Below are 24,639 nucleotides of genomic sequence, written 5' to 3' on the forward strand. Positions count from 1 at the left end.
GTAAGCCAGAAGGGGTTCAGTCTCCACACACGGGGGGGGACAGTCGCAGGCAGTCTCAGCGTCAACCAGTATGGGGAGTGGTCCGACAGCACCCTGGCGTCAAAGCCGACCTCCAATAATTCGGGAAGCAGGGAGGGAGAGAGCAGGGCCATGTCTATACGAGACATAGCTCGGCGGGCGGGGGTGAAGCAAGAAAAGGCCTGTGTTGTTGGATGCTTATGTCTCCAGGAGTCTGTCATGGCCAGTTCAGCTGCAAATCTGCCGAATCTAGTGGTATGAGGGGGGGAAGACGTGCGGTCAGGTGCGCCAAGTCGGTCGAGACCGGGGTTGATGGTCATGTTGAAATCACCTATCCAGATTACCGGAACTGTAGGGAATTTGGTCATAAAATTAAGACCTTCGTGCAGGGCCTGAAACTGGAAAGGTGGTGGTATGTAAAACGCCATAATAAGCATCGTCAGGCCGCTCACAGTGGCATGTAAAAATAGGAATCTACCGTGAGGGTCTGAGCATAGGTCATGTAACTGGAACTGCACAGTTTTAGCAATTAAAATGGCTACACCTCGGGAATGGGAAGTGTGAGGGGCGCTGTACATCCAGCCGACCCAAGGTTTTCTAAGTGCCCTTTGGGACTGGCCTGTAAGGTGAGTCTCGACGAGGATCGAGATGTCCACTTTCAGGCGTTTGAGGTGAGTAAGGACGGCTAGTCTCTTGGGTTTAGCGCCAAGGCCCCTGACATTCCAGGTTACAAATTTAAGCGCAGCCATGGAACATGTCGGCACAGATTAAACTAGTGTAGGCCCCCGGCCCAGAAAGTTCGGGCATGCAGGGCGCCTGGGCAACCTCCGGATCCTCCATGGCTGGCAGCAACAAATACAAGAACACATTTGCAATAAAGTTACAGCTGTAAATAACACAATATAAAACACATAGAACCAGTAAAACAGTCATAACAATGCCTACTCTGGACCAGCGGGGCAAAACAAAAAAACTGTCACTCGCCGCAGCCGCGGTAGTGACTGCTGGCCAGGGAAACAACACAAACATGGGCGCAATTATAACAAACTGCAGAGCAGACAGTGCAGCAGGTTGCAGTGGGTGTACGTTCCAGAGCAAGAGTCAGCAGGTCGTCTGAGAGACCAGATAAAAGCATAACACGTGGGGCTGACAGGAAAAAAAAAAAAAAAAAAAAAAAAAAGGGGGGGGGGGGGAACCCAGGCATGTGGAAAAAATGGGCCCAATAGGGGAGACAAGGAGTTCAAGCAGTACATGGTTACCTCCGTGTGCATCAGTAAAAATAGGGAGGGAAGGGAGAGAGGGGAGAGTGAAAAAATGGAGCGAGACAGGGGCAGGGGTGGCACGTCCCAGAACATGGCCCCCCTCACGATCTGCGCCATCACACCGGTGTTCATCTCAGAGAAAACAATGAAGGGTGCACGGGAGTCTGACAAAGGAGGGGAGGCAGAACCTGTGAATTCAGGGCACAGAGAGAGTCCAGCGGCGGTCACCGCAGAGGGCAATCAGCACAGCGTTCTCCCATGCAGGGGGTGATAGCAGCAAAAATGGAGGCAATCCATAGGGTCAAAAGAGAAAAAAAGAGGGGGGGTATAGTAGAGGGAACAGGAGAGGGCAGGGATCACTCACGGTAGCCAAGGTGGATAGGTAGGCACTACTCGGGGGCTGTAGTGGTCAGCTGTCAAGCAGGGCCTTGCACCGCATCCCGTTCCAACCATGACGAGGCCGCAGCAGGATCTTCAAAGAAATAGGTCTTGCCCTCACGGGTCACCCGGAGTCGAGCTGGAAACCACATTGCATATGGCAAATGGCGAACTCGCAGCTGGCGCTTGACCTCCGTGAATTGTGCTCGTTTTCGTTGGACCTCCGCCGAAAAATCTGGGAACACTGCCACCGTAACATTGTCAACCGGGATATTTCCACGTTCGCGGGTGAGGCGAAGCACCGTATCCCGGTCTCTGTAGTTAAGTAGCTTGGCAATGAAAGTCCGCGGGGGTGCGCCGGCTGGAGGCGGACGGGCCGCCAGACGATGCGCTCGTTCGATCACGAACGTGGAGGAGAAAGATTCCCTGCCGAAGGTTTTAACGAGGAGGTTTTCCAGGTAGGTGGGAGGGTCGGAGCCCTCCGATCGTTCCGGGAGGCCCACGAAACGAAGATTGCAGCGTCGAAGCCTATTTTCCATGTCGTCCTGCTTGTGAAGGACGACACTAAGTTGGTGCTGCAAACGTTCGACCGAGTGTTGTAAAGGAGGGATGTCCGTCTCCACGTGTTCCACTCTTCGTTCGGCCTCGGACACCCTGTCCCTCAGCTTCTGCAGGTCATGCCGAATATGGGAGATGTCCATCTTAACCTCCTCTATCTTGGTAGTGAGGGCGGTTTGGCAGGAGGAGACGGCCTCGAGGATCTTAGCGGTGTCGTTTGCAGGAGACTCCTCCGCGGTAGGTGCGGGGCCGGCGCCATCTTGCTCCGTCGCTCCCTGGCCCTCGTGGCGGAATTTAGCCAGCTTGGCGGCCGCCTCAGAGGGTCTTTTAGTCGGCGACATGAGGCACAAAGTGAGCACAAGGTTCCCGGGCGTCTGTACGGTAAATAGCTAAGAAAAATCCCCAAAGGATAAGGTAAAAGGATAAGGTCTCAGACGGAGCTCTCACTCAGCACGTCCTACACCATGAAGCTCCAGGCCACGCCCCCCCTTCTGCTGCTTTAAAGATGTTCTCTCATTAAAAGCACATAGTCTCTCTAACCAAATACCTGAGGAAAATATGTCAGTTCTGGAGAATTTAGAACTTTCCACACAAAAGACTTATCCCCTCCTGTAATGCTGAAACAAATAGAAAATCTGCTTCAAAAATCACTAAAAACCACTGCAGATATCACCACAAACCTTACCAAAGAAATTAGAATACTTGGTCAGCGTACATCAGCACTGGAAATTAGAGCAGACGATCTGGAAAATTATACATCTAACATTGCCTCAGAAATTGATTTTCTTAAAGAGGAAAATTACATATTACAATCCAAATTGGAGGATTTCGAAAATCATGAAAGACGCTCCAATATACGTATTAGAGGAATACCCGAATCTGTGACTGATTTAAACGGTGCTATTACTGCACTTTTTCAAGAATTACAACCAGCTATCCCACTAGAGCGTCTTGAAATGGACCGGGTTCATAGAGCCCTAGCACCAAAGAAAATAGATGGTACTCCCCGTGACATTATCGCATAATTGCATTTCTACCGCACTAAGGAACTACTGCTAAATACAGCTAGAAATAAAGATCCCCTAATTTTCCAGGGTCATAAATATCAATTAATCACAGACCTCTCAGATTAGTCAACAAAAGAACCCTGAAACCACTACTGCAAATATTATAGCGAAATTACATTATCTACCAATGGGGCTTTCCTTTCTCAGTGCGTTTTACTTTCCAAAGTCGCAAGTATATGTGCCCAACAGCTAAGGACCTGCTAACTACTTTACAGAAACTTGGGATGATAAACACATCAAGATACTGCAGACACTCGCCAAAAATCATCCTCATATGCTGATACTCCCTCCTCTGCTTCCAGAAGAGAAGACTACAATCCACAGAAAAGAAGTCGCATACAATCTCCACCTCCAGATCTGACTGACACTATGGACTGATAAACACTTGTACTGAGGCTACTATCTTGCCTTTTCAACAGAATGGCTACTGCCGAGTTTTTTCTCTGACTTCCAATCAATATTTTTATCATAATCTTATTTAAGAAATGTTCCTAATAATTTAGGCACCTTATAACTTTTTTTTTTTCTCTCTTCTCTTCTTTGTCTCTGAGGTTGCCTTAATATTACATTTTTTATTTTCTGCTTGAAAAATGAAATTATATGATTGGCTCTTGGTGTCCTGCAGGGAAGTTCCTTGCACCCTCTCTTGCTACCCTCAGCAGCTCGGTGTACACCGGGCAGTTGACAGTGGCGCATGTACCCTTGGAGGGAGAAATTTTCTCCTCCCAACGGACACATTAAGAACATAGATATGTTAAGATGTATTTCAATATTGTATATTAATTGTATTTTATTTTTCAGTCATTATCTCCTTTCCCTCCACCCCTATACTCCTGGAGACAAATAATTTCTTATGACATATGTTCTAACATAAACACCAACACATTTACTTTTCCCAACTCCATGGCCCCATTAATGATCATATCATTAAATACTCAGGGACTAAACGTTCCACACAAACGCACTAAAGCCTTCCGCACATTTTCATCCAAGAAAGCATATAGTTTGCCTCCAAGAGACTCATTTTGCGTCACAATCGACTTCCAAATTTTTCAGTAAAGACTACCCCCAAGTATACACAGCTTCGGCCTCCTCTAAAAAAAAACGAGGCGTGCTTATAGCTTTCCATCGCAATACACCATTTCACTAATGAAAGAAATCAAGGATCCAGAAGTTACTTGATTCTTAAAGGACACCTACTTGATACCGCTATCGCCATTACATCATACTACGCTCCTAACAAAAATCCTATTTCTTTTCTTTCTCATTTATTTCAAACTATAGAACACCACAAAATAGGTACTACAATTCTATGTGGAGATTCTAATCAGACCATATTCCCATTTTTGGATAAATCACCAATCCCACAGTCACATACAGCAGACAAACAACTCTTATCAAAACTAATTACAAAACATAACCTAGTAGATACTTGGAGAGAATTGAATCCAACCAAGAGACAATACACACATTACTCATTCCCTCATCGTTCATTCTCTAGGATAGACCATATATTTACGTCCATAGGGCTAATTCCAGAAATAATATCTACAAAAATTATTCCCATCCCATGGTCCGATCATAGTGCAGGCTTCATTACTGTTGCCTCTATAATTCCCCAAAAAAAAGATCCAACATGGATATTAAGAGATTTCCTACTCAAAAATCCAGCTCATAAAAATATTGAAATTGCGCTCAAAGATTATATAAAGATTATATAAAATATAACTCCACACCTGACGTCTCTCCGACTACATTATGGGAAGCACACAAACCTGTTCTCCGTGGCATATGTCTACAGCAAGCAAACATATTCAACAGAGAGCGGAAAATCCTTTGTCAGACTTTAGAAACAAATTTCAATAAATGTCACACAGCATTCCAAAATAACCCTTCTTTATCTAAAATAAATCTTGACAAAGCTAAATTGGAATTTGATCTATTCCTTACTGAAGCAGCGGATAAAACCATCAAGAGATCACAACACAATTTCTATATCAATGCGAATAAACCTCACACACTATTAGCCAGGGCATTAAAATCCTGCCAGATCCCAACGAAACCGATACATCTGAAAATCTCTAGGGGGGTATACACAAATAATCCTTTAAAAATATTACAAAAATTCAAAATACAATTAAAAAATGTATACTCTTCTAATGAGTTGGACCCTTCTAGAGCAAATGATTTTTTCTCAAATCGCCTTTCAGGACAACCCCGGAGAGTGTAGCTCCACCTTGCAATCAGGAAACACATGCCCACTTTAAAAACACCACCTCCTCCTCCATGGCTTCAGTTATTGTGTTTCCTCCTTGGAGGAAGCATGTGCCTGAACCAGGGAGAGCTACACTCTCTGCAGGGGAGTAAGGCTTACCTTTTGTTGCAGGTTGTTTCTCTTTGACCCCCAGCAGCATCTCCACGGGGAGAGGACTCCTGGAGCTCCTGGTCCCGCCATCTCACGGGAGTAAGGACCCTCGGAGTGCTGGCGTCGGGTGCCTGGTGTCCGCTTGTTAGCGCAGGGAGGGCTCTGTTGCTGGCGGAGGCCGCTGCAGGTCAGCGGCATGGCTCCGTTTTCGGCGCCGGGTCCCGGGCGGCGACGGCGTCGTTCACGGTGACGCGCGGGTGCTCTGAGGGGGCGTGGCGCCGTGGTTCAGCGCCTGGAACGCAGGGGTCATGGGGCGGGTCAGGTGACCGTGTGCTTCCGCTTCCGGCCGGCCTTGATGACGCGGCGGCCGGGAAAATTTAAAATGAGAGCTGTTTGTAAAATAGCTGCCTCACTCAAACGATGGAAGAGTGCAAGCCAGCTATGGCGGAGACAGGCGCCCCCAGCACCGGTCCAGCCCAGGTACGTAAGGTGCACTGGCACCCTCTGCTTTACTGTGGGTATGTCTTTGTTTGTTCCCCCCTCTTGGGGGCTTGTCGCTGCAGGTCAGAGGTGGACTTCGCTCTGACCTTTTGCAGCCTAGTTCTGGGGTCTCACTAGTAGGTCTGTTTGGTGGTGGGTCTCTGCACTGGCTTGGTGTTAAGCAACTGGTTGTTGAGAGCTTTTAGTGAATTAAACCTGTATGTCGTTTCAGGAAAAATCACTAGGAAAAGCTAGACCAGGTCAGAGAAAATGTCCTTCTTGCAAAACCCCCCTCAGAGATTCATGGCAGAAGGCAATGTGCAGAAATTGTATCAGAGAATTGGTGGAAGAGGAAACATCTCAACAATATAAGGATTTGTTTTCTTCGGTTAAAGAGCTGACAAACTCTTTTGAGTTCAGTCAAGTCCATCCTGATACAAAACCCTCCCGCACAGACCGAGCCTCAGAACTTACCGCCCAGCCCCAGGGCGTCGTCATCCAGACAGGTGGAAACTGAAGAGTCTGGAGACGAAGGGGGTAGTACTCTCATCTCCTTCAGGGATTCTGAGGAGGAGGAAGAGGAAGAAGATAGCAGGGGCTCCAAATTCAAGCTATCACTAGAGGAAGTAGATGATATTTTAAAAGCAATCTACACTACTCTAGAAATTCAGGAAGAAAAAGTACAACTGTCAGTTCATGACAAAATGTACCAGGGGTTGGACGAAACAAAACGGCGAGTTTTTCCTGTCCACAGGGTCCTCTCAGACTCAGTGAGAAAGGAGTGGAAGGACCCAGAAAAAGCCCCTTTCTTCTCTAAAGCTCTCAAAAGAAGGTTTTCCTTCGAAGATAAGGACTCAGAGGTTTGGAACAAGAAACCCAGAGTCGATGCAGCTTTCTCGCAGGTATCCAGACGAACGGATCTAGCCTTTGAAGATATGGGGATCCTTAAAGACCCAATGGACAAAAAAGCTGACTCCATCCTTAAAAAAGCTTGGGATGCTGCGTCAGTCAGTCTAAAACCAGCAATGGCAGCTACGGTGGTGGCCAGGAATCTGGAATGTTGGGTAGAGAAGCTGAAGAGCCATATTGAGGCGGGGACACCCCGCAAGGATCTCTTAGAGTCCTTTCCACTGATCCTGAATGCAGTCAAATACATGGCGGATGCATCAGCAGAATCAGTTAAACTGGCCGCTAGGTCTTCGGCTCTTGTAAATTCAGCCAGGAGAGCAGTTTGGCTGAAAACATGGTCTGGGGACACTGCCTCTAAGGTCAAGCTGTGTGGTCTTCCCTTCTCGGGTGACTTGCTCTTTGGTCCTGATTTAGAGTCTGTGCTGGATAGAACAGCCGATAAAAAGAAGGCTTTTCCAGTTAAGAAAAAGCAGATTGCTAAAAAGAATTTTCGTGCTTTTCAGCAGTCCCATAAAAAAGACCAGGAGCACAAGAGCAGATGGGGTTCACAGAAGGGCAAAGGCAGGGGTGGAGTCCTCTTTAGATCTCCCCCAGAGCAGTCCCCTAAGAACAAGTGACAATATCTCCCCAGTGGGGGGGAGACTGTCAGCTTTTCGCGAAGAATGGGACAGGCTGTCTCCAAATCTGTTCGTGAAGAGCGTTGTCGATCAGGGGTACAGGTTGGAGTTTTCAGAACTACCCCCGAGCAGGTTTTATGTGACAACATTGCCAAGGGATCAGGAGAAGGCCTCTGCAATGAAGCTGTTGTTACAGGAGCTGATACAGCAAGAGGTTCTGATTCAAGTCCCAGTAAACCAGCAGGGCGGGGGTTTTTATTCACATATTTTTCTGGTGAAAAAACCCTCAGGGAAGTACCGTCTAATCCTGAATCTGAAATTCCTGAACAGGTTCATTCGGTACAAACATTTCAGGATGGATACAATTTTCTCCATCACAAAGCTGTTGACCCCAGAATGCTTCATGGCATCCCTGGACCTAAGGGATGCCTACCTTCATATACCAATTCATCAGGCATCGCAGCAGTTCCTGCGCCTGGCATTGAAGGTAGGGAGTTCGGTATGGCACCTCCAATTCAGGGCTCTGCCGTTCGGACTCTCGTCCTCTCCCAGGGTCTTTACGAAGATTATGGCAGAGGCTTTGGAACCCCTGAAATTGAAGGGGATTCCAGTCGTTCCTTATCTGGACGACCTTTTGTTTTTTGCAGACTCCAGGGAGCAGGTCCTAGTCAATCTCCAGAGGGCCCAGTCTCACCTCGAGGGCCTGGGATGGCTTCTAAACCTAGAGAAGTCAATCCTGACCCCCTCACAGGAAATGAAATTTCTGGGGTATACATTAAATTCGATTCTCCAGAAAGTTTTCCTGCCGTTGGAAAAACAGGAAAAGTTACAGCTAGCTGTACAGCGGATACAGAGCAACCAGACAGTCTCAGTCAGGATGGCTATGGCAGTTCTGGGCCTGCTTACGGCAGCAATCCCGGCTGTTCAGTGGGCCAGGTTCCATTCCAGACCCCTTCAGAGGGAGGTTCTGTCAAGCTGGTCCCATCAGGATCCTTTGGAAAAACAGCTAAAAATTTCGTCAGACGAAAAGGGCTCTTTGGTGGAGAGACCAGGCAAACCTCTCAAGGGGCCTGGTGTGGACCTTTCCTGTGGACAAGCGCCTTACTACAGATGCAAGTGCCTGGGGCTGGGGAGCCCATCTGGATGGTCAGACATCTCAGGGGGTCTGGTCCAAACAGGAAGCTCAAAGATCATCCAACTGGAGGGAGTTGAAGGCGATCTTTCTGGGTTTAGTGGCATTTCAGCAGAGTTTGAGAGGCCACCATGTTCAGGTGTTGTCAGACAACACAACAGCGGTTACCTACATTATGAAGCAAGGGGGAACCAGAAGCAGGAGCTTGATGGAGCTGGCCAATCTGTTGTTAGCCTGGGCAGAACAGAACACAGCCTCACTATCGGCAGTGCATCTGAAGGGCTCTCAGAATTTGTTTGCGGACCTCCTAAGCAGGCGCAAATTGCTAGAGGCAGAATGGAGTCTGAATCAGGAAGTGTTCCTGATGATCTCCGAGGCCTGGGGGGTTCCTCAGGTAGACCTTTTTGCCAGCCAGCAGAACTCAAAGGTGGACAGATTCTTTTCTCTTCACCGAGGAGATGCAGCAATAGGGTTGGATGCATTCGCTCACCCCTGGCATTACCAGCTGTGCTATGCCTTTCCCCCCTTTCCTCTAATTCCACTAGTACTGAGGAAATTCAGGGAAGAAAGGACAGACTTAATACTAGTCACTCCTTTTTGGCCAAAAAGACCCTGGTTCGCGGGTCTTCGAAACCTAGCCTCGAAGCCCCCATGGAGGTTACCACTCAGAAAAGATCTGTTATCCCAGGGGACAGTAAGTCATCCAGAAGTGGAACTCCTGCAGCTAACCGCCTGGTTTCTGAGGAGGACCTGTTAAAGGCTAAAGGTCTCTCAGATAAAGTAGTAAAGACCCTGCTGTCCAGTAGGAAGGCAGTTACACAGGCAATTTACATGAAGGTCTGGAAAAAGTTCAACTCCTGGTGCAGTTCTAGAGAACTCAAGGTCAAGAGCACGGTGTCAGTCTTGGAGTTTCTCCATGAAGGAATGGAGAAGGGTCTCGCAGCCAGTACCCTGAAGACTCAGGTGGCTGCCTTATCAGTTTTCTTTGAAAAGACTTTATCTAAAGAAACTTTAATTTCTAGATTTTTTAGGGCTCTTGCTCGAAATAGACCAGTAGCCCTTAAAGACTTTCCCAGTTGGGATTTGTCTACAGTTTTACAGGGTCTCTCGGGAGCACCGTTTGAACCCTTACAGGAAGCTTCTTTGCAGAAGGTGGTTTTAAAAACAATCTTTTTGGTGGCCATCACCTCGGCCAGGAGAGTCAGCGAGCTCCAAGCTCTAGCTATTACAGAACCCTTCCTTAGAATTTATCAGGACAGGGTGGTACTGAGGACGGATCCAGCATTCCTACCGAAAATATCCTCCACTTTCCATCGATCACAGGAAATAGTGTTACCTACATTCTCTGCAAGCCCAGCAAATGCAGGAGAGGAAGTTTTTCACACATTGGATGTGAGAAGATGTCTTTTACAGTTTCTGAAAGTTACTAAAGAATTTAGAAAATCAAACGCCCTCTTTGTGATATTTTCTGGATCACGCAAGGGGGAGAAAGCTTCTAAAAGTACGCTGGGTAGGTGGCTTAAGTTGGCTATAACAGAAGCCTATAAAGCAAAAGGAGAAATACCTCCCTCAGGTATTGCTGCCCACTCTACTAGATCCACGGCAGTTTCCTGGGCTGAAAGGGCCGGTGCCACGCCTGAACAAATCTGCAAGGCTGCCACTTGGTCCAGTTATTCGACATTTCTCCGGCATTACCGGTTAGATCTACTGTCTGCAGCAGATCAGGCCTTCGGCAGGAAGGTACTGCAGGCAGTAGTCCCGCCCTAGGGTAAGTTTCTCGGTTATCCTCTCCGGGGTTGTCCTGAAAGGCGATTTGAGAAAGACTCAGTTAGACTTACCGGTGACGGTATTTCTAAGAGCCTTTCAGGACAACCGTTACTTCCCTCCCTAGGTTATGCTTAGTAAATGTATTAAGTTCTACCATGGTGTTGTGCTTTCTGTGCTTTGTTTTCCAGCGTCGGAAGGCCACAATAACTGAAGCCATGGAGGAGGAGGTGTTTTTAAAGTGGGCATGTGTTTCCTGATTGCAAGGTGGAGCTACACTCTCCGGGGTTGTCCTGAAAGGCTCTTAGAAATACCGTCACCGGTAAGTCTAACTGAGTCTTTTTTCTCTCGTATATCTCTACCGACACTATCGAAAACACAAATGGAAATGATGGAGGAACCAGTGTCAATTAGAGAGGTATCTGAAGTTATCAAAAATCTGAAACTAAATAAAAGGCCAGGTCCTGATGGTTTTTCTGCACTGTATTACAAAACGTTTGTAGACACCCTATCTCCAGTCTTGACAAACACTTTTAATTCCCTTTTGGAAGGTCATTCTTTTAGAAGAGAAACCCTAACTGCAATTATCTGTATGCTCCCTAAACCTCACACAGATGATTCAATATGGTCTAATTATCGCCCTATTTCGTTATTAAATTTGGACATAAAAATTTTAGCCAAAATTCTAGCTAACAGATTAAATACTATTATAGGCAATCTAATACATCGTGATCAAGTGGGCTTCATTCCATTACGTCAAGCAGGAGATATTAGACGTGCAACACTCCTGTCACATGCCGCTAAAAAAAGACGTATTCCCACTTGTTTTCTTTCGATATTCTGAAAGCTTTTGACACAGTATCTTGGTCATATATGAACTATTCCCTTTCCAAATGGGGATTCGGCCCTCATTTTTTACGATGGATCTCTGTTTGTATCAAGATCCCAAAGCTTGTATCAGATATGCAGGGTACAAATTGGACGAGTTTAATATACTGAGGGGGACTCGTCAAGGATGTCCACTTTCGCCATTATTTATTTGCTTTACTCATTGAACCTTTAGCACAAAGAATTAGGATGGAACCCACTATAACCGGTATTGAAATGGGTGGCTTTCATCATAAGCTCTGTTTATTCGCAGACGATATTCTCCTTTTTCAATCTTCTCCACATGTTTCGGCCCCAAATCTTATGGTTGTACTACAAGAATTCTCATTTATATCGGGCCTTAAGGTCAATATTCAAAAATCTTCAGTATTAAACATTTCACTTGTCGAAAAAGATAAACAATCTTTACAAAATTCACTACCCTTTAAGTGGGTAGATCATAGCCTCCCATATCTGTGTGTGCAGTTTACTCCTAACCCCTCTGATTTATTTGCAGCTAATTACCCAGCTCTATTAAAAAATATTACAAGGTCGTTATCTAATTGGTCATCAATGCCGATATCATGGTTTGGGAAAATTAATATCATAAAAATGTCTGTTCTTCCGAAATTTTTATATTTATTCAGAACTCTCCCGATTCATATTCCTGCATATTTTCTTAGGCTGATTCAACAAAAAGTAACAATTTACTTGGGGGAAAATAAAACCCAGACTTCACAAAAAAACACTTGTTCTCCCCAAAGCTTTGGGTGGTTTGGGATTCCCAGACTTTAACATATATTATAAGGCAGCTCAATTATCTCAATTAACAAAATATCACTCTTCTACAGAGATTCCTTTATGGGTCCTCATTGAAGCTGTAGACTGTGATCCTCTTCCTATAAACAATATATTGTGGTTACAACCTGCGGATTGTAAGTCTATAAATAACCCCATTTTTAAGCACTCTCTATCTATATGGGATAGGTATAGAAATTCACATGGTCTGCAATCTCCACAAAATCCGCTAATTATCTTTCCACAAGAATCCGACTTTTTACCCAGCCTGGAAATATCCCAAAACCTTTAAAGCTTGGTCTAAGGCTGGTATCACTTGTCTATATAATTTAACTTCAACTACATCAATAAAATCTTTTACAGATCTATGTGAATTATATAAGCTTCCACAATCAGAAATATTCAGATATCTCCAAATCAAAGATTTTTATACTCCTTCTCAATTTAAATGTAAACTTGCATAATATTTCTCAACTTGAAAGATTTTGTCTCAAGGAACCACATGCTAAAGGTCGTATTACATCATTGTATACACAATTGATATCTAATTCTAATACTGTTATACCTAAATATGTGGCCAAGTGGGAAAAAGATTTGGATTGTACGATCGATTCTAGGTCTTGGTCCAACATATGGTCTTTCACAAAATCTTCCTCTATAAATATATTGGCGTCTGAATCATATAAAGTTCTCACACGCTGGTATTTGGTTTCTGCGAGAATCGCCAAATTCTCAACAGACAACAGTGGCCTCTGCTTTTTGTGGCTGTCCAGAAAAAGGTACCTATATACATACCTGGTGGCATTGCTCAATTGTACAATCATTTTGGAAAGAGATCTTTCTGATAATTACAACATATTTTTTGATCGTCCAATTCCAGACCCAATTATAGCTCTCCTTAATTTAAAACCAGCCTTTCTGAATCAAACAATTCAAATTAGTTCTTACACTCCTGATAGCCGCAAAGCAGACTATAGCCAATGTGTGGAAAACAGATGTGGTGAATATTGCAGAAACCTAACGTAGAATTAATCAATCTTTCATCCATGCTAAAATGGACACAATAGATAAAAACCAGATGACAAAGTTTGATATTGTATGGAAACCCTGGATTAAATATTATACGTCAGATATTGACAACCGAGTTTTACTGTTATGGTGATTACGATTTTTTTTATAGAATTACAACATTAGATATATAAAACCTCCTCCGGAGAATTATTCCCTCCCCTCCCCCTCCTATATACCTTTTTATGTTCTTCCCTTACTATATAATACTTACTATAAACATACTTTAGAAGTTATGGTCAAAACTTTAAAATCATATATTTTCTTTTAGACATATTTATATTTTCTTGTGATTTAAAATGTTTAAAACTCAGCTATAAGAATGTTTTCAAATTCTAAAATATAAGGCCATTTATTGTCATTCTCACGAGAATATCTTGAAATTCTTCTTTGCTTTGTATCATCCGTACTTCAATATGTCTACTTTTTTATTTCTGGCATCACATAATTTGTCTTATATTCTGTACATGTAATTTATTTTAACATAATTTAAAATTTTTTGAATGATAAGATCCAATCTAGGGCTATAGGAACCTTAGTGGGGTCTCGTTTATGACTATTTCGCAGGGCCGCATATTCCTTATCTAAACGCTCTCAGACCTACGATCCCGTTTTGGTTTTAGAGGAAATTTGAATGATTTTGCCTCGAATGTAAGTCTTATGAGCAGCCCAAAGAACTTAATTTGAGACTTAATCTTTATTGCATTCCCTGAGTGCATTATTTAACCACTAGAGATCCGCGCTATAGCCGAATGACTGCTACAGCGCAGACCTGCTTTGCCGAGCCTACGTCTATTGACGTCGTCCCGTGCACGAGCGGCCTGCATGCCCCCTGAGGGGCGCGCATGGCGCACTCTGTGATCAGCGAGTCTGAGACTCGCCTGATCACGGATCGGAGCAAGGGGTTGATCCCGACCCCTTACCACGTGATCAGCAGTCAGCTAATGACAGCTGATCATGTGACACAACAGAGCCAGTCCCGATCACGGCCAGTTCATTAGTGCCCACCTGCCCCCTGCCAGTGCCACCTACATATTAAAAAAGTGCCACCTATCAGTGCCCACGATCTGCCTCAACAGTGCTGTTCCCATCAGTGTCATTTACCAGTGCCCATCAGGCCTTATCCGTGCATTTCAATTAAGGAGAAAAATGACCTGTTTGCAAAATTTTATAACAAACTATGAAACATGATTTGATATATTTTTTTTTTTTTGAATCTTTGTTTAGCAAAAATAAAACTCCCAGCTGTAATTAAATACCACCAAAAAGCTCTTTGTGGGGAAAAAAATGATAAAAATCATTTTGGGTACAGTATTATATGGCCACGCAATTGTCATTGAAAGTGCATCAGCGCTGAAAATTGGTCTGGGCAGGAGGGGGGTTTAAGTGCCCAGTAAGCAAGTGGTTAAAGTTTCTATTGAAACTGGATTTGATAGAATGGACTCATTAAGTTTCCAATAACTGTTTCTTAACTGAAGCATTAGAGCAAATGTATATCATTACTATTGATCGGAGTGGACCGTATCTTTGATGTGAGCATTAACTATGGAAGGAACTAGGGGTGTAGGAGTGGGAATATGGTCTATTCTTGCGTATAGTATTGTGAGGATGTAAGTGTGACATACCTTTTTTTTTTTTTTTTTTTTTTTTTTTTTTTTTTTTTACACCATTGTTACCTAAAGTCTTTAGATCCGGTTCACATCTGCTTTTTTTTTTTTTGGTGCTTTTTGCAGAAACTACCTACAGTTCATTTACATGGTTACCTATGGGACACGTTCACATCTATGCTTTTTCCGGCATATTTGTAAAGAGTTGAGGACTTTTTTTAACGCAAAACTATGCCTTTTGGTTTCAGTATACTTCAATTGAGAGGCTGCAGAAAAGCATTTAATGTGTTTTTTGGCAGCAATTTTTTTTGTTTTTTTTTATCTGCCCAACTACAAATTGGCCAAAAAAAGCAAACGCAAATCACAGCAAAACCACATGCGCAAAAATCACTGCAGAAACAGATCAAAAGCAAACTGCATAGGTGTGTACTGAGCCTTATGCTGGCCACACGTATCAATTTTCAGATGAGAATATTAAGACAGTCTTTATACATTTGCTGAATGAAAGAACTTGAAATTTTTTCCCTTCTTTTTTTTTTTTTTTTAACAAAATTCTGTTTTTAAAATGAATAACTTCTGAACGAAACCACGTTCCTTTTGACCAAGAAGTTTTCCATTTCCAAATTTTCCTGTCACTGGTTGAAAATGAATGTCTATTTGACCCCACAAATTAGAAAATTGAACAAATGTTCTAAAACTTACTCAACACTTTTTTTTTTTTTTTTTTTTTTTTTAAATACGTGCACATACACACGTGTGTGTGTGTGTGTGTGTGTGTGTGTGTGTATACACATACACACGTGGCTAAAGAACATTTTTCAGCACAAGTTGTTGGTGTGGGTTTTTTTTTTTTTTTTATATCCTGACTGATTGCGAGTGTCTCGCAAAACGAGCAGGATTCAAGCCTCTGCGGTGTGCAGTACGCAGAGGTGCGGGGGCGCTGGTGATGGTGTTGAGTCTCTCCAGCGCCCCCCCACCTCTGGCCACATTTTGTACTGCATTCTATAGACGTCAATGTGGAACAAATTATCTTCGTTTCCATTGCTTTATATGGGGAAACTTGCTTTGATATTCCAGTGCTTTGGATTACAAGTATTCTCCTGGAACAGATTCTGCTCATAATCCAAGGTGTGTACATACATATTTATATACAGTCCCTGACAAGTCTTGTCGCTTCTCTATTTTGTAGAAACTCCTGCTATTAACCTGACTTTTAATTAATCAATTGGTGTTAGAAATGGCTCATATGAAAAGCTAAAGCCCTCCCAAATGTTTAATGCACTGAAATAAATTAGTTTCACTGAAAAGATTTCATTTAATCAAGACACAGGTCAAATTTTGGCAAGACAAAAGTTTTGTCACCTATACAGAAATTGAACACCTTTACTGAAAATCCAATAATGTCAGCAAATTAAAGAGGAAGTAAACCCTGATGGGTTTACTTCCTCTTTTTTTCCCTGCAAAGGTAAAGCATAATGGACTACTATGCATCGCATAGTAGCTCATTATGTGTCACTTACCTGACACAGGAGCCAGCGAAGTCGCCGCTGATCCCTGTAGTCCGCCGCATCCATCTTGCTGGTGGCGTCTCGCAGCTCCGACCAATGACAGCGGCGAAGCCGCGATGACGTCACTCCCGCGCATGCGCACGGCAGTCGCGCCTCGCAGCTCCGCCGCTGTCATACGGCGAGGCCGCGATGACGTCACTCCCGCGCATGCGCACGGGAGTCGACAAATTTGGCAAATCCATTCTTGGACTTGCCGCATTTAGTGCGCATGCGCGCCGCTGTCTACGGCGCATGCGCCGTAGACAGCGGTGCCCATTTTCGGGCAAATATCTCCTAAACCATATAGGTTTAGGAGATATTACTTGGACCTACAGGTAAGCCTTAATCTAGGCTTACCTGTAGGTCAAAGTTGTTTGGAAGGGTTTACTTCCATTTTAAGTAGTGGTACTGTGAGATCCAAATTTAATATCTTGTATGACTTCCATGAGCTTGAAGCACAGCATCCATGCGGTTTGGCAATGATTCATACAATTGATGAAGTCATCAGGAATAGCAAAGAAAACAGTCTTGCATGGCCAATCCTGGAGCATCTTTATCTTTGCCTTAGGGAACTTTGATGTGGAGATGGACGTATGCGATGGAGCACCATCCTGCTGCAAAATTTGGCCTTTTTTATGGTTGGGAATATAGGAGGTAGCTAAGATTTCCTGGTATTTTAGGCTATTAATGTTGCCTTCCACCCTGCAGATCTCTCGCACACCCCCATACTGGATGTAACCCCAGACCATGGTTTTGCCTCATCCAAACTTCACTATTTTCTGTGTAAATCTTGGGTCCATATGGGTTCCAGTAGGTCTCCTGCAATATTTGCAGCGACTGTGGTGTAATTCAACAGAAGATTCATCTGAAAAATTCACCTTCTGCCGCTTTTCCAAAGTCCATCCTTTTAGCAGGCTGTGGCCCTTGGCAAATGCCACACGGCTTTTCAATTGTCTTTTGTTTAGTGCTGGCTTATGGGCACTGATTCGACCATGGAGGCCATTTCGAGACAGAATCTGACAAACTGTTCTGGTTGACACAGGGACTTCAGGTGACCCTGTCTCGTGGAGCTCTGCTGCAGTGGAAAATGGGCTGGCCTTGGATTTTTGAGCCAACAAACGGTCCTCTTGAGCAGTTGTCTTGCGGGGTCAGCTTGACCTGGCCTTGTTCAAAACGTCTCCCGTATCTTCAAATCCTTCTTTTTTTTTTTTTTTTTTTTTTTTTTATCCTCTGAACTTGAGGCTGAGACCCATTGAAGGTGTCTGCCACATCAGCAGTGGATCTGGTCTTCAGCCTCTTGATAATTAACACTTTAGTCTCCGGGTGAATCTTAGGCATGTTTGCAGAGGTCTAGTTGCAGTTGAGAAGGTCTAGTGTACTGGTGTTTTTATTATACACACCTGAGACCTAATTAATCCATTATTAGTCACAGGTGAAGCTCATATAACAAGGCGACAACACTTATGTCTTGGCAAAAATTGACTCAATGGGCTTTACCAAGCTGTGAATATTAGAATACTTTTTGTGCGTTTTATTTTGCACTGAAACCTTACAATAGCTGTTGGGATTAAAATGACCCATTTCTTGTATCAAAATCTTGATTAGAAATATATTTAAGCGGCACTTCTGGTCAATTTGTACACAAGCGACCTGACTTTTGTCAGGGACTATATATATATATATATATATATATATATATATATATATATATATATATATATATATATATATAATATATATATTTCGCCTCTATCGTGTATACACCCCTCACGTTTTTGTAAATATTTTTATTATCTTTTAATGTGACAACCACTGGAGGAATGACGCATTTCATTGCTAGTGTCAAGTAGTGAGTGTACAGCCTGTATAACAGTGTAAATTGCTCTCCCCTCAAAACAACTCAACGCACAGCCATTAATTTCGAAACCGCTGGCAACAAAAGTGAAAATGTCCAAATTGGGCCCAAAGTGTCAATATTTTGTCTGACCACCATTATTTTCTAGCCCTGCCTTAACCCTCTTGGGCATGGAGTTCACCAGCGCTTCACATGTTGCCACTGGAGTCCTCTTCCACTCCTCAATGATATCATGGAGTTGGTGGATGTTAGACCTGGCGCGCCTCCACCTTCCGTTTTTGAGGATGCCCCACAGATGCTCAATAGGTTCTATGTCTGGAGACATGCTTGGCCAATCCATCACTTTTTACCCTCAGTTTCTTTAGCAAGGCAGTGGTAGTCTTGGAGGGATGTGTTTTGAGACTATTATGTTGAAACACTCCCAGTGGCCCAGTCTCTGAATGGATGGGATCATGCTCTGCTTCAATATGCACAGCACATGTTGGCATTCATGGTTCCCTCAATGAACTAAAGCTCCCCAGTGCCAACAGCACTGATGCAGCCCCAGACAATGAAACTCCCACCACCATGCTTGACTGTAGGCAAGACACACTTGTCTTTGTATTCTCCACCTGGTTGCCGCCACGCACGCTTGTCATCTGAATCAAATAAGTTTATCTTGGTCTCCTCAGACCGCAGGACATGGTTCTAGTAATCAATGTAAATGGAAAAAATTGATGCTATCTCTCCTTAGTGGGTCTAAACATAGCAGATCCCCCATCCAGTGCTCAGGACCATCTTATTGAGGTGCAAGGGATCAGGAAGATCTTCCAAAAGATTTGTAAGATGCTAATCTATCCTCTTCTGAGGATCCTAATATAGAGGGAGTAGCATCACAAGGCAGGTTGCTTCTGCACTTACTAGGTTAGTTCAAACCTCTTTGCTGCCTGCCAGTGCAGGCTCTTGATGAACCCACCTCTGGTTTGGAACATTTTAAACCTCCCCCATCTGGGGATGCCTTTCACATTCATTAATGGCTAAAAAAAAGCTTATGTATTCTGAATGGGAACATCCGGATAAAAAATATTATCCCCCCTAAGAAATTATCCACAGTTAATCCTATGGAAGAGGATTTCTATAAGAAATGGGAGTTCAGCAATGGATGCTGCAAGAGTCTCGCGTGTCCAGTGGATAATGCGCTAATGTTAAAGGAGCCAACAGATTAAAAGTTGGCAAAGCAATATGTCTTTAGCAAATTCAGTAGTGCTGCCAGTTCGTGCAGCAATTGGTGTATCTCAGTCCATTGAGAACAGTTACGGTGATACTTAAGATTCTGCCTGATCAGCAGGCCCAGCAATGGGCTAGTATATCGGACGCACTGTTTTCACAGTAGATGCTATGAAAAGATTCTATCATTCAAGCCTCTAGGACTTATGCTTGGACTAGTGCATTCCCGCAGAGTTCTGTGGCTGAAAATTGGTCAGCTGAAGCACCATGTAAAAAAACTCTTGGCCAGTTCCTCCATGGTGAATGGCTATTTGGAGATGATTTGGATAAATGCCTCCAAAGGATCTCTAATGGGGGAAAAGTGTTCTTTTACCAGCAAAGATTTCTTTAAGCGTGCTTCCTCACCTGTGCCAGGGGCATCATCCTCTAGGCAGTCTCGACGGCCTCAACCGTCAGGTTCAGGCGCAACCTAGAAAAATCCTCCTTAAAACCATCAAGGAGATTACAATACTTGGGGCTGGTCATAGATACCGTACAGAAGAATGTATTCTTACCCCAGACAATGAGTTCCATTATAGGACTAATTCAAATGATCAAAACAAAGAAATTCTTCCATTTGACTGTGCATAAGTTTGTTGGGGGGAGAATGGTGGCCTCCGAGGCCATCCCTTACGTGCAGTTTTCACTCAAGACTGCTTCAAAACATCCTGTCGGTCTGGAAAAAAACATTCAGGCCTTGGATTTTTTTCCAATACGCATGGCTCACAATGTATGTCTGAGCCTAAATTGGTGGTTAATATCCAGCAACCTCCAAAAGGGAAAATCTTTTCTACCTGAATCCTGGAAAGTGGGGACAACAGATTCCAGCCTTCTAGGCTGAGGAGCAGCCATGTAAGAATATTTTGTCCAGGGGAGATGGTCCAAGTTGGAGAGTACCTTGCTTATCAACACTTTGGAAGTAGGTCATAGGCAGGATCCTTGATTTCCTGCAAATGGGATCTGAAATGAAGCAGGCCTTGAGTTCAAGGGCCAGAACTTGGCCTTGTCTGTGCGTGTTTTTCTTTTTTTTTTTTTTTTTCCCCTCAATGGCCTCTCGCTTCCCACTCTTTGGTGCACATCTTTATTCAGGGGGTAACCCGGATTAATCCTCCATCAAGGCACCTTTAATTTGGGATTTAACTTTGGTCTTATTGGCTCACAGAATCGTCTCAGATCTGTAAGGCTGCTACTTGGTCATATGTTTATCAGATTTTATCAAATTGATAAAGGTCATGAGGATATTGCCTTTGGGCGCAGTATACTGCAGTATGAGTTCTCATCTCCTTTTTGCCCTACTATTTTTTTTTTTTTTTTTTTTTTTTTTTGTCTCCCTCCCTTCAGTTGCCATTGGCTGTGTCCCCTGATGCATGGAAAAAACAGGATTTTTAAAACTGCTTACCTGTAAAATCCTTGTGATGTACATCAGGGGACACAGAGGTCCCTCCCTTCTTGGTATAAACTTGTAAAACTGAGGTCTCCCAGTAGTGGGATGGTTTATATAGGGAGTAGACTACTTAGGTGATGGACACTGGCATGCTTTAAGCTATCAGTGGCCCTATAACCCACATATTAAGTATTATGGCTTTGTGTCCCCTGTTGCACGTCAAAGTAAAGGATTTTTCAGGTAAGCTGTTTTAAAAATACTGTTTTTCATACATCAGGGGACACAGCCATGTGGGTAAAATAGGGCACCTTCAGGTGATGGACATTGGCACTCACTAAATTAAAAGTGCACTCCCTATATAACCCCTCCCACTACTGGGAGTTCCTCTGTTTTTTTTTTCAAGAGTGTCTAAGGTGTTGGTCAGCTGAAGCGCCATGCAAAAAGGTCTTGGCCAGTTTTCCTTTTTCATGGTGAACGGTTGTTTGGAGACTGGATAAGTATATCCAAAAAATTTCTAATACAAGTTCCCTTTTGATGGTTAAGAAGTTTAGCATTTTACTTTTAAACAGACATCTTCAGTGCCCGGAGCAGCTGGCCTCCAGGCAGTCACAACTGCCTCGCCTGTCAGATTGAAGAGGTCAGTCCCAGGGCCAAATAGGACCTGGGGGAGGAACCCACAAAACAAAATACTAAAGCCTCCTTATGAAGGGATGCCCCTGCTCACTCGAGTGGGGGGCGGGGGGCCTCTACAGTTTTCAAGAGTCTGGCAGAAACGCTGTCAAGACAGATGGGTGCCTTTCTCAATTTCTCTAGGTTACAAACTAGAGTTCCCATCTCCTTGTTTTCTCAGATCAAACGCTCCCAGAGATCCAATGAAAAATGTCTTTCTAGCTGTTGATCATCTCTAATCTCTAGTGATATCAGAGGTCCCCTTGGAAGAGCAGGTTTGGATTTTTATTTAATAAAACATGTTCAGTTCCAAAACCAAACGGGGATATCGGACCCATTTTATATCAAACATCTAAACCAACTTTTGTTCAAGTGGGCGAAAATATTTTATTGGGCAAAAGTGCACATGACATGGTAGTGGTGATACAATTGTTTTCTTAAAGCTGGTACTATAAGTAATTTGGTTACAGTATATATTCAAAGCATCGTATTTGGTAGGCACTTATTGGAGTTGGTGTCTCCTTGAGTATACAGGCATGATAAACAATATTTATACATACAGGGACGTTAATGACTTTGTAGTTTACATCCTTTATGTACAGGTGTCTGATTCCTGTAGCCCGCAGTCCCATATTCTGTTTTTCTTGGCTGGGCAGCCTCTATTAATGTATAGGGACTTCTTGTATGGTAGGTTCGTGTTCACTGCCCTCTTCCAGTCTAGTATATTTGGGGTTTCTGGCCTCATCCACTTTCTAGCAATGGGTTTCCTAGCAGAAAATATGGTTTCTTTTAAGAATATTTGAGTGAACCTATCCAGGACATCTGGGAATCTCCCGAGCAGGCACTTTGGATCAAGCGCCAGGGGAGATCCCATGACATTGTGAAGAAAGGTCACTACCTGCTTCCAGAATCCCTGTAGTCTGGGACAGGCCCATATGAGGTGGAAAAAAATGTGCCTGTTTTGAGACCACGCATTGGACATGTAGTGGGCTGGTTCCTTTTTGTATCTGGCCACCCTAATGGGGGTAAGACTCTCTCCAAATTTATATACTCCACGAGCCTATCTGTGAGCTTGGGGGACACTGTCTTGCAGGTTTCCAGAGCTTCCTCCCATTGTCCCCACCTCTCTCCCACCGTGGCTTCAAAGCACATGCCAGTTTTGCAGAGGGAGGAGTGGAGAGCATATTGTAAAAACATGAGGTAAGTTTTTGGGTGTTTGTTCTCTTGATTATAGCCATGAGAGGATTGGAAGCCGGTTGTGGGAGGGACTATGGAAACTGCGTTTGGGTCGCATGACGGCCCTGGAGATAGCGGAAGAACATTTTGGTTGTGGAGTGTAAACTCTTTAAGTGCATTGAAGGTCTTAAGAGTCTCACCAGTGATTAGGTGATGCAAATAGTATATGCCCCGTGAAGCCCATAGTTCTGAGTTTTGTGTGTAAAGATATTCCTGTAAGCGATTTATTGTAACAAAGTGGCGTGTAGTCATTATGTGGTGGTATTCCTAGTTTGGTAGATGCCAGGTCCCATATGCGTCTATAATGAGTAGCAACATTCTGTGCTCCCTGCGCCCACTGAGATGACACTAATTGGATCATTGTGCCCAGCGAGGACATATTTAAAGTAAGGAAACACGCTTTATCAGTCTTGTCAATGTGGAAAATTTGGGACAGTTGCGATGCGATATAATAGTCTGGGAGGGCTGTTCCGCCCATGTTAGTCGGGTTTTTAAGTGTTTGCCAGGTGAGCTTGTGTCTGTTCCCCCACACGAACGGTTTGAGGAGAGCGTCAAGGGATTTCAAATATTTTAGAGGTAAATAGACTGGAGTGTGCCAGAGACTATAGAGTACTTTAGGAAACAATACCATCTTTATCAGGTTTATACATCCCCATACCCCAAGGGGCGTGTTTATTCCTGATTAGGGAGAAAACTGGTTTGTTAGAGCAATGTAATCTACTGGGGTCCTATATATATGTGCCAAGATATTTAATTAGTTTCCCCAACCCCAGAATCTCAGACTAACTTGCCACTCCAGAGGGTAAACCTATCAATTGGTAATATCTGAGACTTTCCCCAGTTAATCTTCAGGCTGGAGAGTCCCAAACATCTCGATCACCTGAAGGGCATTGTGTAGGTAAGGGCCAGAATCTGCTAGATGGAGCAAGGTGTCGTCTGTGTAAAGGCTAATTTTTTTTTCGGTCAGAGATCCGAGTGTTAACCCTTTGATCTCTGGGTTTGTGCAGATAGACACAGCAAGGGGTTCCGCAGCCACTGCATACAGAAGTGGGGAAAGTGGACAGCCTTGTCTCGTGCCTCTACTGAGGTTGAATTGTTGAGGACCACCCATTTGCCACTACCCTGGCTGTTGGGTGCTAGTAAAGTAGTTGAACCCATCTGATGTATTTGATTCAGTAGAGTGGAGATACCTGTGGAGATATCTGGAGGGATGCGGTTTTGGGCCCAAATGCTTTGCCAGTGTCTAAAGTTAATGTGAACAAAACAGTTGCGCTTCAACTGCGCAAATTCTGCGCCATGTGAAAAAACAAAATACAAACAAAAAAGCTGCTCCCTAAGACTGAAAAAAACATCAATGAATAATAATAAAGGGGCGCTCTGAAAAATACTAAATTAGACCACCATTATCAATAACTGTGGCATTAATAAAAAATACTTGGAACAATAATCTAATCACCAAATACAAATATGCAGATAGAATATCAATAAATGCAATAAAAATACTGAACATTGGTGAACCACCAAAAAAAACATTTCCGATGATGTGTCTCTACATAGATAAATTCTGCAGATCCAAGTGTGGAAACAAATATTGATCGTGATATAGCAGCAAATCGGAAAAAGGCTTCTGACTCCCTCCACCAAACACACAGCAATACACCAATTGTGAAGATGTAAGCCCAAACTGCCTACTGACCACTTTAGTTAAAAAGTAAGTCAAACAACGCCTGTACAGGATAATGCCTGCTCATATGGATACTGATGGAAATGATAGTGGATGATATGTCCCCCGTCAGACTCAGGCGATTAAATA

General features: G+C 43.7%; 2 protein-coding genes across 8 annotated transcripts in view; both read left to right on the top strand.

The window, feature by feature from the left end:
- The window catches only part of VPS35L (VPS35 endosomal protein sorting factor like), a 1,440,208-nt gene that overhangs the window by 41,886 nt on the left and 1,373,683 nt on the right, over positions 1 to 24,639 (top strand). The gene's annotated exons all lie outside the window — the stretch shown is intronic.
- LOC143924520 (uncharacterized) lies at positions 8,705 to 11,769 on the top strand. Its single transcript, XM_077448868.1, has 2 exons — positions 8,705 to 10,554; positions 10,742 to 11,769. Exon 1 carries the CDS (start codon positions 9,123 to 9,125, stop codon positions 10,551 to 10,553), a length of 1,431 nt encoding a protein of 476 aa, XP_077304994.1. The 5' UTR covers positions 8,705 to 9,122; the 3' UTR covers position 10,554; positions 10,742 to 11,769.

Source organism: Lithobates pipiens, unplaced genomic scaffold (assembly GCF_037356315.1).
Source record: "Lithobates pipiens isolate NorthernLeopardFrog02 unplaced genomic scaffold, aLitPip1_a1.2 Scaffold_22, whole genome shotgun sequence".
In the NCBI taxonomy this organism is placed as follows: Eukaryota; Metazoa; Chordata; class Amphibia; order Anura; family Ranidae; genus Lithobates; species Lithobates pipiens.